The sequence below is a fragment of the Salmo salar genome, chromosome ssa16 (assembly GCF_905237065.1).
Source record: "Salmo salar chromosome ssa16, Ssal_v3.1, whole genome shotgun sequence".
NCBI classification, from domain to species: Eukaryota; Metazoa; Chordata; class Actinopteri; order Salmoniformes; family Salmonidae; genus Salmo; species Salmo salar.
Window position 1 is genome coordinate 42,984,937 of NC_059457.1, and position 16,967 is coordinate 43,001,903.

The 16,967-nt window shown below is 42.6% G+C and overlaps 1 protein-coding gene across 8 annotated transcripts in view; it reads right to left on the minus strand.

Moving 5' to 3' along the window:
* Window positions 1-16,967, minus strand: part of pde4cb (phosphodiesterase 4C, cAMP-specific b) — a 153,537-nt gene that overhangs the window by 37,363 nt on the left and 99,207 nt on the right. The window contains exon 1 of one of the 8 annotated variants that reach the window (XM_014149341.2): window positions 15,377-16,553. The exons of 6 other annotated variants lie outside the window; for them this stretch is intronic. In XM_014149341.2, coding sequence (XP_014004816.2) covers window positions 15,377-15,507 — 131 coding nt within the window. In that variant the 5' untranslated portion in view covers window positions 15,508-16,553. Of the gene's footprint in view, window positions 1-15,376; window positions 16,554-16,967 lie in introns of those variants that run through there. One more of the 8 variants, XM_045697295.1, reaches the window with a different exon arrangement.

Genomic DNA, 16,967 nt, shown 5'->3' on the forward strand with positions numbered 1-16,967 from the left:
TACCTAATGGCAGGCAGGCTACCTCTGGCAAGCACATGGAGGGCTGTGCGGCCCCCCAAAGAAATGCTACCCCACACCATGACTGACCCACCACCAAACCGGTCATGCTGGAGGATGTTGCAGGCAGCAGAACGTTCTCCACGGCGTCTCCAGACTCTGTCACGTCTGTCACGTGCTCAGTGTGAACCTGCTTTCATCTGTGAAGAGCACAGGGCGCCAATGGTAATCTTGGTGTTCTCTGGCAAATGCCAAACGTCCTGCACAGTGTTGGACTGTAAGCACAACCCCCACCTGTGGACGTCGGGCCCTCATACCACCCTCATGGAGTCTGTTTCTGACCATTTGAGCAGACACATGCACATTTGTGGCCTGCTGGAGGTCATTTTGCAGGGCTCTGGCAGTGCTTCTCCTGCTCCTCCTTGCACAAAGGCGGAGGTAGCGGTCCTGCTGCTGGGTTGTTGCCCTCCTACGGCCTCCTCCACGTCTCCTGATGTACTGGCCTGTCTCCTAGTAGCGCCTCCATGCTCTGGACACTGCGCTGACAGACACAGCAAACCTTCTTGCCACAGCTCGCATTAATGTGCCATCCTGGATGAGCTGCACTACCTGAGCCACTTGTGTGGGTTGTAGACTCCGTCTCATGCTACCACTAGAGTGAAAGCACCGCCAGCATTCAAAAGTGACCAAAACATCAGCCAGGAAGCATAGGAACTGAGAAGTGGTCTGTGGTCCCCACCTGCAGAGCCACTCCTTTATTGGGGGTGTCTTGCTAATTGCCTATAATGTCCACCTGTTGTCTATTCCATTTGCACAACAGCATGTGAAATTTATTGTCAATCAGTGTTGCTTCCTCAGTGGACAGTTTGATTTCACAGAAGTGTGATTGACTTGGAGTTACATTGTGTTGTTTAAGTGTTCCCTTTATTTTTTTGAGCAGTGTACATTCACATATACACCTCCAATTGACTCAAATGATGTCAATTAGCCTATCAGAAGCTTCTAAAGCCATGACATCATTTTCTGGAATTTTCCAAGCTGTTTAAAAGCACAGTCAACTGAGTATGTAAACTTCTGACCCACTGGAATTGTGATACAGTGAATTATAAGTGAAATAATCTGTCTGTAAACAATTGTTGGAAAAATTACTTGTGTCATGCACAAAGTAGATGTCCTAACCAACTTGCCAACACTATAGTTTTGTTAACAAGAAATTTGTGGAGTGGTTGAAAAACTAGTTAATGACTCCAACCTAAGTGTATGTAAACTTCCGACTTCAACTGTATATCTGGAATTCCAGCCAGACAACAGGTAATACAAGTTTGTACCTCTATTTCAGATGTTGCACAGTCGTTTCCCTCTTACAACATGGAGAATATGTATCATGTAATTACTTGACACACAAATATTAAACCAATCGTGCCATTCTGCTGTATAAACCTTGTTAATCAATCATCTCTTATTACAGTATGTTGGGTGTTCTAAGAACTTCTATGAGATGTTCTGTGTATGTATCACAAAGGTCACAGGCAGGTCATGAGGTAGACAGATGCATCATAACTGGTGGTGGTGATCTTAGTATTGTCATTTTTCTCAGGCTCTGACGTCAGTTGGTTTGTCCTCTCCCTTCTCTTCGAGTCTGAACTACAGTCAGAACTCATGGGAGACAGGACTCTCTGTATATCACTGTGGCACACTAGCCATCTGGGGAGACCACCGGCACACACACACAGGCAGGCGATCACACACACACACACACACACACTTAGTGCCTACTAATTACTAAAAGACTATCCTATACTGAACAGGATCTGTGTCACTGATACGTCATCTGGTCTCCGCAAACACAAAAGACAATCCTCCACGTTTCCTTTCCTCTTCAGAGTAAATTCAAAGAAGCATTCAGGTCGATGTCATTCAAATAAAGAAAGAATAGACATTAACGTCTTAACCTAATAAAAAGCAGTCAGGACCAATGTTCCCTCTAAGCTGCGGGCGGGCGCCCAGCTCCCCCGAGACTGCCGCGCAGCAGAAGAAATATCAGCCGATGCAGAGAAGCACGAGATTGAACTTTACTCAACTTTCTAAAGTGTTCCCCCTTTGTTAACACTATCAACGTTTCCCTTTACTGTGGAAATTGTGATCGAATCAATGCAATATTAGCCACTTTCAATGCAACATACCGAAACAAAAAGAACTATGTAAGACTTATTAGTATGCAAAATTAACTATGCAAGAGATTTTTTTGTAGGCAGAATGCATCGGAGTATGATTATTTTGCATCGACAGAGAAGACTCAGGCCCGTACTCTACACAGACTGGTGCGCCATAACCAATCAGAGCTGCAGTAGGCCTATATGCAAATAGACCAGTGTCATATGGATCTGTGCCATTCACTTTGAACTGGACTATGTTTACAGCATGAGTGGTGGTGAGTAGATGCGCTTGTTTTGAGATCAAAGTGAGAGCTACATGTAGTGACTTGTGCTCATATGTAATAATGTCAAGCCCTGCATGTTTTTTTCCATGTACGCTGAACGACAGAACAGCTATTTCCATGCTACAATGTTATGGGATTTATTTTCTTCATTAGGTTTTGATGGTAGGCCACTGGTAGTCCTACATTATGATCAGATAGCCACAGTAGCTTACTTGGCCACTGTTAAAACTAATTTAAAGTGGGTACATCCTCAGTGTTCACAGTACATGCAAGCCAGAAGTTGCACAGAATTTTCACAATGTTCAAATTTGCGCTCACCAGACCTGAAATTTAGAAACATTTATAGGGAACATTGTTCAGGACCCAGGTGCAGATGACTAGATGGAACTTGTCAGTTAGTATGGATCCAACCTCAGCCACTGAAAATGTGGGTTTGGTGACCCCCTTCGCTCCTGCCCAGACCAGTGCGAGGCCTGTCTCCTGCGATTGACACCAGCTTGGCAGCACTGCGGTGTTCATGGGAACCCCAGAGATCCGAAGGGACCTTTACTTTTGTTCTGTGCCAGAGACAGATGTTATTGCCAACAGAGTGGGCTCCCAGAAGATGACACAGCGCCTGGAGTCAAAAGTCATATCTCCCCCCTCCTGTTTTTTTTCCGCATGGCGTGAGAACCAGCTCCGGGGGCCTCGCCGACCTATGACAATCAAAGTGTGTGTGTGTGTATGTGTGTGTGTGTGTGATGTGTGTGTGTGTGTTTTTTTTTGTCTCTGCGATGTTCCCGGGGGTCTGGTAGCAGAGAAAGTTGGAAAACAGAGGATTGGACCTTTTTTAGTGTTTGTGTGTGCTCCTGGTGATGCGTAAACTCTGTGTATCGGTTGGAAAGGGGGCACCTGGTTTGGGAAGGGGGATGTTAGTGTTGCACCCCCCACACCATTGTGCTTGACCTGACACCCGCAGCAGAAGCTAGCTAAGGACCATGTCACCTCCACCTTACCCTACACCCTTGACCCACTACAATTTGCATACCGCCCCAACAGATCTACGGATGACACAATCACCGCTGCACTGCACACTGCCCTATCCCACCTAGACAAGAGAAATGCCTATGTAAGAATGCTGTTCATTGACTACAGCTCAGCCTTCAACTCCAAGCTCATCCTAAACTCAGGGGCCTGGGTTTGAACCCCTCCCTGTTCAACTGGATCCTACACTTCCTGATGGACCGACCCCAAGTGGTGAAGGTAGACAACAGCACCTCCGCCACGCTGATCCTCAACACATGGCCCCACACATATCTCCCTTAATCATCAAGTTTTCTGACGAGTCAACAATGGTAGGCCTGATTACCAATAATGACGAGACATCCTACAGGGAGGAGGGGAGAGCCCTGGTGGAGGGGTGCCAAGAAAATAATCTCTCTCTCAACGTCAACAAAATGAAGGAGCTGATAGTGGACTAAAGGAGACAGCAGTAAGAGCACACCCTCATCCACAGACAGGGCCACAATGGAGAGTTAAAAGCATCAAGTTCCTTGGAGTGCACATCACTGACAACCTGAAATGGTCCCTTCACACAAACAGCGTGGTGAAGAAGGCGCAACAGCGTCCCTTCAACCTCAGGAGAAATTCGTCTTGGTCCCCAAAACCCTCATAAACTTCTACAGATGCATCATGGAGAGCATCCTGTCGGGCTGGTACGTTATTAAATAGTACCCTCAAAACACTATTCTGAATGTCAACAGTGAAGAGGCGACTCAGGGATGCTGGCCTTCTAGGCAGAGTTGCAAAGAAAAAGCCTTCTCAGACTGGCCAATAAAAAGAAAAGATTAAGATGGGCAAAATAACACAGACACTGGACAAAGGAACTCTGCCTAGAAGGCCAGCATCCTGGAGTCGCCTCTTCACTGTTGACATTGAGACTGGTGTTTTGCAGGTACTATTTAATAAAGCTGCCAGTTGAGGACTTGTGAGGCGCCTGTTTCTCAAACTAGACACTCTAATGTACTTGTCATCTTGCTCAGTTGTGCACCGGGGCCTCCCACTCCTCTTTCTATTCTGGTTAGAGCCAGTTTGCGCTGTTCTGTGAAGGGAGTAGTATACAGCGTTGTACAAGATCTTCAGTTTCTTGGCAATTCATGGAATAGCCTTCATTTCTCAGAACAAGAATAGACTGAGTTTCTGAAGAAAGTTCTTTGTTTCTGGCCATTTTCAGCCTGTAATCGAACCCACAAAGTTGTCTAAAGAAGACCACTTTTATTGCTTCTTTAAATCAGGACAACAGTTTTCAGCTGTGCTAACATAATTGCAAAAGGGGTTTCTAATGATCAATTAGCCTTTTAAAATGATAAACTTGGATTAGCTAACATAACATGCCATTGGAACACAGGAGTGATGGCTGCTGATAATGGGCCTCTGTACACCTACAGTGGGGGGAAAAGTATTTGATTCCCTGCTGATTTTGTACGTTTGCCCACTTACAAAGAAATGATCAGTCTATAATTTTAATGGTAGGTTTATTTGAACAGTGAGAGACAGAATAACAACAAAAAAACGCATGTCAAAAATGTTATAAAATAATTTGCATTTTAATGAGGGAAATAAGTATTTGACCCCTCTGCAAAACATGACTTAGTACTTGGTGGCAAAACCCTTGTTGGCAATCACAGAGGTCAGACGTAGACGTTTCTTGTAGTTGGCCACCAGGTTTGCACACATCTCAGGAGGGATTTTGTCCCACTCCTCTTTGCAGATCTTCTCCAAGTCATTAAGGTTTCGAGGCTGACGTTTGGCAACTCGAACCTTCAGCTCCCTCCACAGATTTTCTATGGGATTAAGGTCTGGAGACTGGCTAGGCCACTCCAGGACCTTAATGTGCTTCTTCTTGAGCCACTCCTTTGTTGCCTTGACCGTGTGTTTTGGGTCATTGTCATGCTAGAATACCCATCCACGACCCATTTTCAATGCCCTGGCTGAGGGAAGGAGGTTCTCACCCAAGATTTGACGGTACATGGCCCCGTCCATCGTCACTTTGATGCGGTGAAGTTGTTCTGTCGCCTTAGCAGAAAAACACCCCCAAAGCATAATGTTTCCACCTCCATGTTTGACGGTGGGGATGGTATTCTTGGGGTCATAGGCAGCATTCCTCCTCCTCCAAACACGGCGAGTTGAGTTGATGCCAAAGAGCTCCATTTTGGTCTCATCTGACCACAACACTTTCACCCAGTTGTCCTCTGAACCATTCAGATGTTCATTGGCAAACTTCAGACAGGCATGTATATGTGCTTTCTTGAGCAGGGAGACCTTGCGGGCGCTGCAGGATTTCAGTCCTTCACGGCGTAGTGTGTTACCAATTGTTTTCTTGGTGACAATGGTCCCAGCTGCCTTGAGATCATTGACAAGATCCTCCCGTGTAGTTCTGGGCTGATTCCTCACCGTTCTCATGATCATTGCAACCCCACGAGATGAGAACTTGCATGGAGCCCCAGGCCGAGGGATATTGACAGTTCTTTTGTGTTTCTTCCATTTGCGAATAATCGCAACAAATCTTCTCACCAAGCTGCCTGGCGATGGTCTTGTAGCCCATTCCAGCCTTGTGTAGGTCTACAATCTTGTCCCTGACATCCTTGGAGAGCTCTTTGGTCTTGGCCATGGTGGATAGTTTGGAATCGGATTGATTGATTGCTTCTGTGGACAGGTGTCTTTTTTACAGGTAACAAGCTGCGGTTAGGAGCATTCCCTTTAAGAGTGTCCTAATCTCAGCTCGTTACCTGTATAAAAGACACCTGGGAGCCAGAAATCTTTCTGATTGAGAGGGGGTCAAATACTTATTTCCCTCATTAAAATGCAAATCAATTTATTTGACATGCGTTTTTCTGGATATATTTGTTGTTATTCTGTCTCTCACTGTTCAAATAAACCTATCATTAAAATTATAGACTGATCCTTTCTTTATCAGTGGGCAAACATACAAAATCAGCAGGGGATCAAATACTTTTCCCCCCCACTGTATGTAGATATTACATTACATTTATTTATTTATTATTTTTTTTTTTTAATCAGCCGTTTCCAGCTACAATAGTCATTTACAACATTAACAATGTCTACACTGTATTTCTAATCAATTTGATGTTATTTTAAAATGGACCAAAAATTTGCTTTTCTTTCAAAAACAATTTGGAAAGTATTCAGGCCCCTTGACTTTTTCCACATTTTGATATGTTACAGCCTTATTATAAAATGTATTAAATTGCTTTTTTTCCCCTCATAAAGCTATATACCCCATAAGCACAAAGCAAAAACAGGTTCAGACAATTTTGCTAATAAAAAAAGGGGGTCTGAATACTGTGTGTATGTATATATATAGTTTTCAAAACAATATGCACATAATTAAATTATATATATATATATATATATATATATATATATATATATATATATATATATATATATATATATATATATATATATATAATTTAATTATGTGCATATTGTTTTGTATTGTATTATTACTGCACTGTTTGAGCTAAAAACATAAGCATTTTGCTGCACCTGTGATAACATCTGTAAATCTGTGTACGGGACCAATAAACTTGGATTTGATTTGATGCGCCACCAAAAACAAGAAACAAGAATGTCTTTGAAACTGCAGATCTAAACACAGCTTACGTATGACGACAAAGCATCAGAGCTAACAGACTATTCCTTGGAGGTCCCACGTACCAGTCTAGAGTAAAGTATTGCAACACTTACCATCAAACCTGGGTCAAACACAATGTCAAACACTCAATGTATTCACTTCATTTAGGTTGAGGTTTGCACTTTGAGACTCTTTGTTTGGTTCCATTGTACCATAGCTGGCTTTATACGGTTAGATGTAGATCAAGAAAACATATTATTCTTCATCCAGTAAGTTCCTTTTCAAAATAGCTGACCAACATCAGTGTACTATAATTACCTTTGGTTTGAAAGCAATGGGATATGATGTAGATTTCACAGCTTGTTAAAGATAAGGAGATTGCTTGAGTGCATAGATACATAGATACCCCAGCTAATCCAGTTGTGCCATTTTCTTTTGTCTATTCGATTCAGTCCAATTCAACCCTACTGTATGAATAGATATGGTCCAGCCTTCTAGTCCTTACAGGCTTTCTTCAGGCTGCCAAGATAATAGGTGATCTTAGTTATCTCAGGGTTGTGACAAAACATTGAGAACTTTTCAACACAAATGCCATGGTTAACGTTTGCTGTCCTTTGTAAATTAGCCTACATAGAACTCTTTACACTGTATGCTCTTGTACCAAGTCTAGCCAAAGTTGTTTTAGATAGAAATTGTCAGTAGCCTCTGTCATTTGGGCTAGCTTCTGGTGCATTATCTATGTCATTCTGGATACTGGTATTGGTTCCAAACATGTTATACAAAGTTATTTATCGAACAAAATTAAATCCCACAACATAAAACATTCACTGTGTATCAATTCTTACAGGGTGACCAAAAGGGGAAAATGTTTTGTGTTCAACAACATATGATACAGCCGTTGGTATATGTTTTCTAAATATAGCCCTTGAGGAGAAGTCATTGCACAAGAAGAAACATGGAGTCAACAGAGCCAAGTCTGTTGATTATTTCTCTCTGAGCCCTGGCCTAATGGTGGGGAGCAACTCTCCAAACACCACAGCTTGACTCGCTGTCAACAGGGTTAAGAGAGACACACATTTACTGGACATAATACAGAGAGCTTACCACATGTAGTTCTGAAGTTCATGAGATATACATGTTTTTGTGTGTGTGTGTGTGTGTGTGTGTGTATGACACATGCATATGCATGCACGGTGCACACAAACAAATATCGCTGATACCAGAGCAATATTACTTCGGGACTTTTTAACTGGCTTGACCAAATGGATTAAGAATAATATGTGAAGCAAATATAAATCTTATAACCATTGTAATCCAGATAAGCAGTTTAAAATAATATGTGAGCCTTTGACATTTAGCTGCTTAAAAACATTGCATGTTTAGCCCGTAAATTGGTTAGGGCACAGCTGAACCAAAAATGTATGTACCACTTGAACCAATAAGATAATAAAACCCATATTATAACACAATCATAAATAAACTTCTTTAAGACATCAGTAGTAGGTTCACTTTTGGAAAGATCTCCAAAGCAAAGCTAAAAGATAGGTCTAATTTGCTTTTGTCCACTGTCAACTGACTATTTTGTTCCATGTTCTGGCTGAACAGTTATGGGAAAACTAAGCCTCTGCTCTGTACCAGCAAACAAGAATCAGAGGTCAAAAACGTCATCTATGAAAACAGCTTAAAAAATAAACAGGATGTTTACATGAAGAGTGCCAGTGTAGGGGGAACAGACGACTGGGAGAGGCAGATAAGCTAGTGTGGTGGAGCCAGTAGTGGGCCCTGTTCAGGCATGTCAATAGAGACGGCTACAATCCAACGGCTGTATACTTCAATCATCTTACACTGGCTAACGGTCTAGTATGGAACCTGCCTCTCGTGGCCTTACTTTCACCCCCTCCAAATAATTCCCCTGAAAAAGGGCCTGTGACAGTGAAAGGTAACAAGTACAGGCTCTTTAAAGAAGTGCATTTTAACTAACCAGAAAGAGGGTGTACATGATTTTCATGCTATTCCGAGAATGATCATTCCATCTGAGGAATGATCATGAAAGCGGAATAGCATGAAAATCATGTACACCCTCTTTCTGGTTAGTTAAAATGCACTTCTTTAAAGAGCCTGTACTTGTTACCTTTCACTGTCACAGGCCCTTTTTCAGGGGAATTATGATCACCGATCAGTAGCACCCATCTTCTTTTGTTTGCTGTAACGCTCTTACACAAACATTACACACTGGCACATGGCCAAGCTGCAACTCGTGACTACTTACTACGATACCATCAGCTCTGCCACGACCTAGGGAGGAGACAAAAAGCCATAAAACTGAATGAAGTGTCATGAAAAAAGTGGTATTCCAGAACATGCGTTTTCCCAACAGAAAAGGGAAAATCACACTGCTGCTACAGTACCTCACAGTCCAACCAATGTCCATCAAATCAAGAAGAAACAGGACCTACGAGAGATAGTCAGCCATTCTTGGAGGAGAAGGGAACTTTCGTTTTTTTTACCACCAAAGCTCTCTTTTTGGTTGTAATAAACTGGGTGGTTCTTATAAACTGGGTGGTTTGAGCCCTGAATGCTGATTGGCTGACAGATGTGGTATTTCAGACCGTATACCACGGGGATGACAAAACATTTATTTTTACAGCTCTAAGTTTATAATAGCAATCAGGCACCTCAGGGGTTTGTGATATATGGCCAATATACAGCGTTGCGTCGTGCATAAGAACACCCTTCAGCTGTTGTATATTGGCTTTATACCACACCCCTCTGGCCTTATTGCTTAATTATAGAAGGATCCAGACACTTTTTTTGTGATTTCACTAGATTTTGAGAAACATACCCACAACCAGCGATTAATTTCCTCATCCTCGTTGTGTAGTATGGGGGCTCTGAAAAAACATGAACAAAGGTTCCAAAAACACCCAAATATGTCCTTTCAGAAATGGAAAACTCTCAGTATAATGATGCAGGTCTTCAGATGTTGTACACATGAAATTGTGTCATTCCAAACTTTATCCGCAACATTATATTCCATTTTGTTGCGACTCAAGTGGTAACTCTACGTCCAGTCTACAGGTAACTGCCAAAATAAAGGAACACTTGACTAAAAGTGGGACACAAAGTATATTGAAAGCAGGTGCTTCCACCCAGGAAGTTCGAGACACTTGTAGAATCTACACTAAGGTGCATTGAAGCTGTTCTGGTGGCTCGTGGTGGCCCAGCCCCCTATTAAGACAATTTATGTTGGTGTTTCCCTTTTATGGTAGTTACCTGTAACAGCATGCTAGACAGAGAATGGAACAGCTGGATAGGGGAAACTGCTCAAATTGCACAAAATGGAATTTAACATTGGAGATAAAGTTTGGAATGACACAATTTAATGTGTACAACATCTAAAGACCTGCATAAGTTTGCATTTGTAAAAAATGAAAACAATAAATCAGAGCCCCTGCACCGTACAACAAGGATGAGGAAATGAATCAATGGTTGCGATAAGTTTCTCAAAAACAAGTGAAATTGCAAAAAAAGTGTCTGGACCATTCTATAACGTGCCATTTACAACAACAATAGAGATTTGGTTGTAAAAAGTCAAACTTCTCTTTTAACCAATTATATGTGGATTTTGATGTGTGCTTGGGGTTATTGGCTTGCTGGAAGATCCACTTCTGGCCAAGTTTCAGCTTCCTGCAACTAGATTTTTGGCTAAAATATCTTGGTACTGGGTAAAATGTATGATGTCGTTGACCGTTCTCTTTTAGACGCCAAACCCACCACTGGTGTGCATGGCCAAAGAGATGTATTTTCATGACCAAAGCACCGGTTCCAATCCAAGTGCCAATGCCGTTTAGCAAACTCCAGGCATTTACATTTGTTGGATGACATGAAAATAAGCTCTTTGGCCAGGCACACCAGTGGTGGGTTTGGCGTCCAAATTTATTAAATTGTTGCCAGTAATACAGTTAGTCATTACCCCTCTTGATAACACGAAAACACTCTAACCAGCTCCGGTGGGGCGAGTTAACTGTTCAGAGCGAAATGTTTTTTCATTTGTGTCTGAAAATAGCTAGCAAGCTAGCCAACGTTAGCCAGTTAGCTTGGGTGCTTGACTGTCATTGTGAGGTCAAAACACTCAGATCAACCCTACTCGTCGACCAGAATGTCCAGTGTGCACTCTCCGAGAGCGAAAGAAACGGTTTGAATTTCAAAACGAAGAACCTGACAACGCTCTGAAATGCCCAGAGAGCGAACAAGCCAGAGTTACACTCAGATACAACAAACACACTTCGGAGTAGTACGAGTTGACGATGTAATAAGACTATAAAACTTTAAGGTTTATTCTATTCAATACCTTTTCCAAGTTGAAATAGGATATTCCAATATTCTGATTTGACTGGTGTTGATGGGAATTGGTTTCAGCTATAGGAACAGAACTTTGGTGACTAACATCAGTAGGTCGGACTCATCCTATTCATTATGCTGGGTACGGGACGTTGGGAACTGATTAGCACTAACATGGAAACTCTTAATTTAATGACACACCATGCAACCATGAATGGTTAAGGGCTGATACATGGATTAGAGCACTCAGGTCATAAACTAATGCAGCCCTGTCAGAAACCTACAGCCCTTTTCCCATCAGTTACATTGATGAGTAGACCCCCTTAACCCTGTACTCAGAATAGACACACACACACTCAGTCTTGCTCACCCCCACACACACACACACTCCTTGTGTCCTGACAGCTGAGTGATTAGGGCCCCAGTGGGCCAGGTCTTTTTTTGGCCCTTGACATCGACCCCTGAATCGAACCCACGTATACCATCCATTGAACGACCACAATTAGGTAGTCAGGGCTCGCCGTGGAACAAACAAGCTCAGTGGAGCAGGGGTGCTACTCTCCTCTAACAAGGCTCAAATGGCTTTAATAGGTGCCTTTCAATTAATAAGTGATGGAGCCCTGGTGTGAGGCAGGTTCCTCCACTTCCTCCTCACATCAAGACTTTACAGCCAATAAGAGGAGGACTGAGGCCTGATGACGTCCTCGTCACATGTGCCTGGTGTCTCTTAGGAAGGAAACATAAAAGTGTCTGTCCCTTTTCTGTGACGATGTTTGTTTGATGAGACTGATAAAGGCTACATGTTTCGATATCTTGGTGACAGTGATGAGGGTTTGGGGATGATGGGTAGAGAGAGATGACTGGGCTGCAGTAGCTAGTGTGTTGTATTCTCATATGCACACACACACAAACTTTCTCACATTCGCACTGTCATCGACCACAGAGGCAGAGGTGCCTAAGCACGGCTGTGTGTTGACGTCACCAGTGGTTTCCGAGTCGTTGCAGATCAACTAGCACAGAGTGGCTTAATAGACACCAGATAAGACCACTTCACAGGCTTTAACTCAATCAGCATGGGGCTTTGTTTGCTACCCAATTAACACAGTTTTTGTTATTTTATGCAAAAAGGAACTGGGGGCCCCTATTCTATCAAAACCAGGGAGCAGGTTGCTGGGATGAGTCACAACAGAATAATGATTTTAGAGGAGAACAAAAGAAAACTCAATATCTTATTAGAATTAGAAATGATATATAAAACGAACGTATTAGTTTGAACTGAGTAGAGTCCTCAGTCAAGAAGATAAAGGGTATGGCATTGAAATAATGAATCCAAGTCTTTAATATACAGTCTCTCCAAAACTAATTTAAACAAGTTTTTACCTTCCGGTCTATGCCTTCTTTATTTGGGGGTTGTTCAAAATGTCTGTCCATATAGCATATTCTGCCTATACTTTAAAAAAAACCTCTAACAGACGTAACACAACCAACAAGAAATACAAGATCAAACTGCCCTTTGAAATTCTAAGGGGGCAGGGCTTTGTGCAACATCTTCAAATATGGTGAATTTGGTTTGGGCCCAGGAGCAAATTGGGCAAGCTACTGTAGAACCACACAGGGTCATAGGTCAAAGTCATATTATTGTCTGTCTGATAGCTTTCTAGGAGAGGCGGTTTCACCGGGTCACATATACTCTCTGTGACTCAGACTGCCGTTGGAATAAGCTGCTGCACGTACATGGGACATTTCACAAGAGCCTAGTCACAAACGCACGTGGACTTGTGACTGACAACACCTCACTTCTAATTTCAGTTACCTATGCCAGCCTGCTAATAATATCCAGACTTGTTTATGCTTATCATATCCTATGGTTTTCAGTCCATCATTTGGTCATCCACATCATTGAGGTCTAGCAGGAAGCAGCACATTATGAAAAGGTAGTCAAATGGTTTTCATCTGAATCACATGTGAGCTCTGAGCTGCCTGGTCATTATGGGATGCATCTAATATCACCACACATTACTCATCACACCGGGTTAAATCTACTAAAGAACTCGGTATTGTTCATAGTCTAACCAAAACGTAATCAAACAGTCATGCAATATTCTTATACTTTATAGCACTATCAGTAATAAAACAAGTATTATTAAATACTTGTATTATACTAATGTATGAGATAACTAATATGATTAAGAGATTGTCTGAAAAAAAAGATGGAGAAGGTCCAGGGTGGAGCTAGACACGTGACAAGACGACAAAAGACAAGACAAGACAAAATGAAACGAGACGAGGGATGCTTGAAAGAGACTGAACCCAACAAGAGGAAAGGGGGCGGTCCTCTCACACTGACTGACATTCTCGCCACCAGACAAAAAACCTCAAGAGCTGCATTTCCTGTTAGTGTATATCCACAGTATTAACTCTAAATCACCTGCTCCTACTCATGACTTAATTGTGTTAAGCCCAAAGCATTAATATGTAAAGCACAGTACTGATGAGAGGCTCGTTAGGAGATTCGAAAGATTATACAGTACCATAAATTCCAGACTATAAGCCGCAACTTTTTTCCCAGCTTTGAACCTCGCGGCTTAAACAATGACGCGGCTAATATATGGATTTTTCCCGCTTTCAAATTTTTTTTTCTCCAAAAAAACACATTCTGTGACGTGCTCAGTTTTTTGGCGGCATGAAGCTTTCATTAGACCAATGAAATTGCCAAACGGGTAAAGGTCAAACAACTTTTCTGTTTACTGTTTAGATTAAATCGAGCGCTCTCAAACTTCCCATCATTCTGATTACGGTAGTCATTTTGTCACCCTCATCATGGCAAAGACACAGAGAATTGCATATGATGCAGCTTTCAAGTTGAAGGCGATTGATCTGGCTGTTGGAAAAGGAAATAGAGCTGCTGCACGGGAGCTTGGTCTTAATGAGTCGATGATAAGACGTTGGAAACAGCAGCGTTAGGAATTGACTCAGTGCAAAAAAGACAACGAAAGCTTACTGCTAATTTTAAATTTTTTGTTACAAGCCGTGTTTCGTTAAAGCCTATTTATTTTTGTTACAAGCCGTGTTTCGTTAAAGCCTGTGTAAAGTTAATTTGTTTCAATGTACCGGTAGGCACCTGCTGCTTATAGACATGTGTGGCTTATTTATGTTCAAAATATATATATTTTTTTTAATTCAGTGGGTGCGGCTTATATTCAGGTGCGCTTAATAGTCCGGAAATTACGGTACTGTAGTTTTCGTGTGAACTGTATTAGGCACATACTATATGTTCAATTCATCAGGCCACCACCCCTGGCCTATCAATATGTCTGACTCAACGTTCATTAGACGTTGCCTTTGAAGAGTTTTCAACACTTGGGGCTGACATTACTTTGTTCCCACGGTGCAGGTGTTTGTCGTCATGCATTTTTAAATGCCAGATACAGAATTAGCCACATTTCTTTTTGCTTCTTTAACTGGAGCACTGAGACTAATGTGGACTCAAGTCCCTGGGTCCAAACTATATAGCTAACATAATGGTCCCTTTCACGTATTGCCATCTGTTGAGTGTGGTGTGGTGTGCGCCGAGTGTGTTGATGTGTCAATGCCAGAAGACCCCAGACTTCACCTGTGCTGAGAAGCCATGTGTTCTTCAATAAAATAAACCTTCTGGCTACATCATTCTAGCCTGACAGTCATAGTCTAGTCACAGTCATGGCTATAGCAACAGCTTCATCACTGACAAACAACCAACCACCAAACCACATCAGAAACTTAAAATAAGTTTCCCACCACTTCTAAGACCCAGCACAGCTCGTGGTAACAAGGGTGACACAAAACCAGTACAAAGACAGGAAGAAGGAGCAGTGTTAAATTGAAACTGGCCTCAAACATAAGCAGAAATGTGTGTATGGGTGCTGACAATGACACATGCAACATCTGGGAGAAATAGGCGAGAGGGAAAAATGGTGCATTACCGCCTGCGCTTCTGCACAATGTCAATGGGCCGGTTGACTGCGCACGGGGATCCACAGATATTCCCGTTCCGCACTTTGAACGACCGGTCCGAGGAGGGGGCCAGGAATACACAGTTTGTTGGCAAACTCATATTTCTTCCCCCTTTTTATCTCTGCTCTTTCTACTTCTGCTTTTCTTTGTTTCCTTCCTCTTTTGACAGCTGTGGTTCTCTTGCCACTCTCCTTTCTCGCGACCCTGTTGCTTTCTTCACGCCGCACCTGGTTCCCATTGCCGCTCAAATGAATGATATGTCAAACAGAGAGGACCGAAGACGCCGCAACAACAAGAAAAGCCAAAACGGCAAGAGAATCTCAGCGAGAATCTGGGAGAAAGGCTTTGAGGAAAATCCTCCTTGGTATTTCCCGCCAACATTCCTCCTGTCAAAAACATTGAAAAATCCTCCTCTTGAAAAGCTGCTGTGTTTTTTCAAAAAGTCAACATTTTTCTACCGGGGGACATCCTCATACGTGGTTGTGGGAGGGGAAAAAATGACATTTTCTTGGATGAGTTTGTCACCCAGTGCATGTTCAACAGTTGGCTCAGTTGGTAGAGCATGGCGTTTGCAACGCCAGAGTTGTGGGTTCGATTCCCACGTGGGACCAGCTTGAAAAATGTATGTACTCACTCTGGATAATAAAGTCTGCTACATGACTAAATGTAGAAGCATCAGTTAAGCTCTCTGTGTGATTAGAACTTAAACCTCCAAGATGGAATTCCTTTTCTATCAGGATGCAGGTGAAAATGAAACATGCAGATTAACTAGCTTGATTTTGTCCTTTCCATTCCTGTGTCTGGCTCTCACTGTCTATTTTAACAATCTCTGTAGGAAGGCTTGATCAAAGTTCTCACACTCTCCCCCCCCTGCATTCTTTATACCTCCGTGTCCATGTATTCCTCTCCTCCGCGTTTTCTAAACCCCGTCTTCCACCACCAAGTCCCAACTCCCTCTGACAGCTGTAGCCATCGCAATACGCATGGACCCTCTCGAAAACCCAATAGGTGCGTTTGTGTGCAGGTCTTGCTATATAATGTGTCTTGTGTGCCTGTGTGAGTGATCCTTTCCTGAGCATGTGTGTGTTTGTGTGTGGACCAGTTGAACTGTGAGGTCAGAGAAAACAGGGGCGGTCTCAGAGGCAGCATGGCTCCTGCCCTTTCAGAGAGTCTCCAAGTTTAACTCTTTAAACGCTCTCTGCATTTTAAGAGTTAAACTTGACAATGCTTAGGACCCCCCCCCCCGAAAAAAAATGCAAGAAAGAAAAAGAGAGTGTGACAGTAACACATTGTAGCGCGTCACGATAAAACTGAGAACAGCTTCTACTAAGAAAAGCCTAAATTGAAGACAATGATTGTTTGAGATTAGTATTATGGGGTGTGGTACTCCTTGGCTGGAGCTGACACCCATATATCAGCCCTCACAGGGTAAGATCGCCCACTCCTGTTTTAGCATGTTTGCTAGGTGACAGCTCACATAGCAACATGTCTTGATTCGAGACTAGCCAATCTCCAAAAGTCTTCTGCCCAGAGCCAAAGCCCAGATCAATAAGGTCTGAG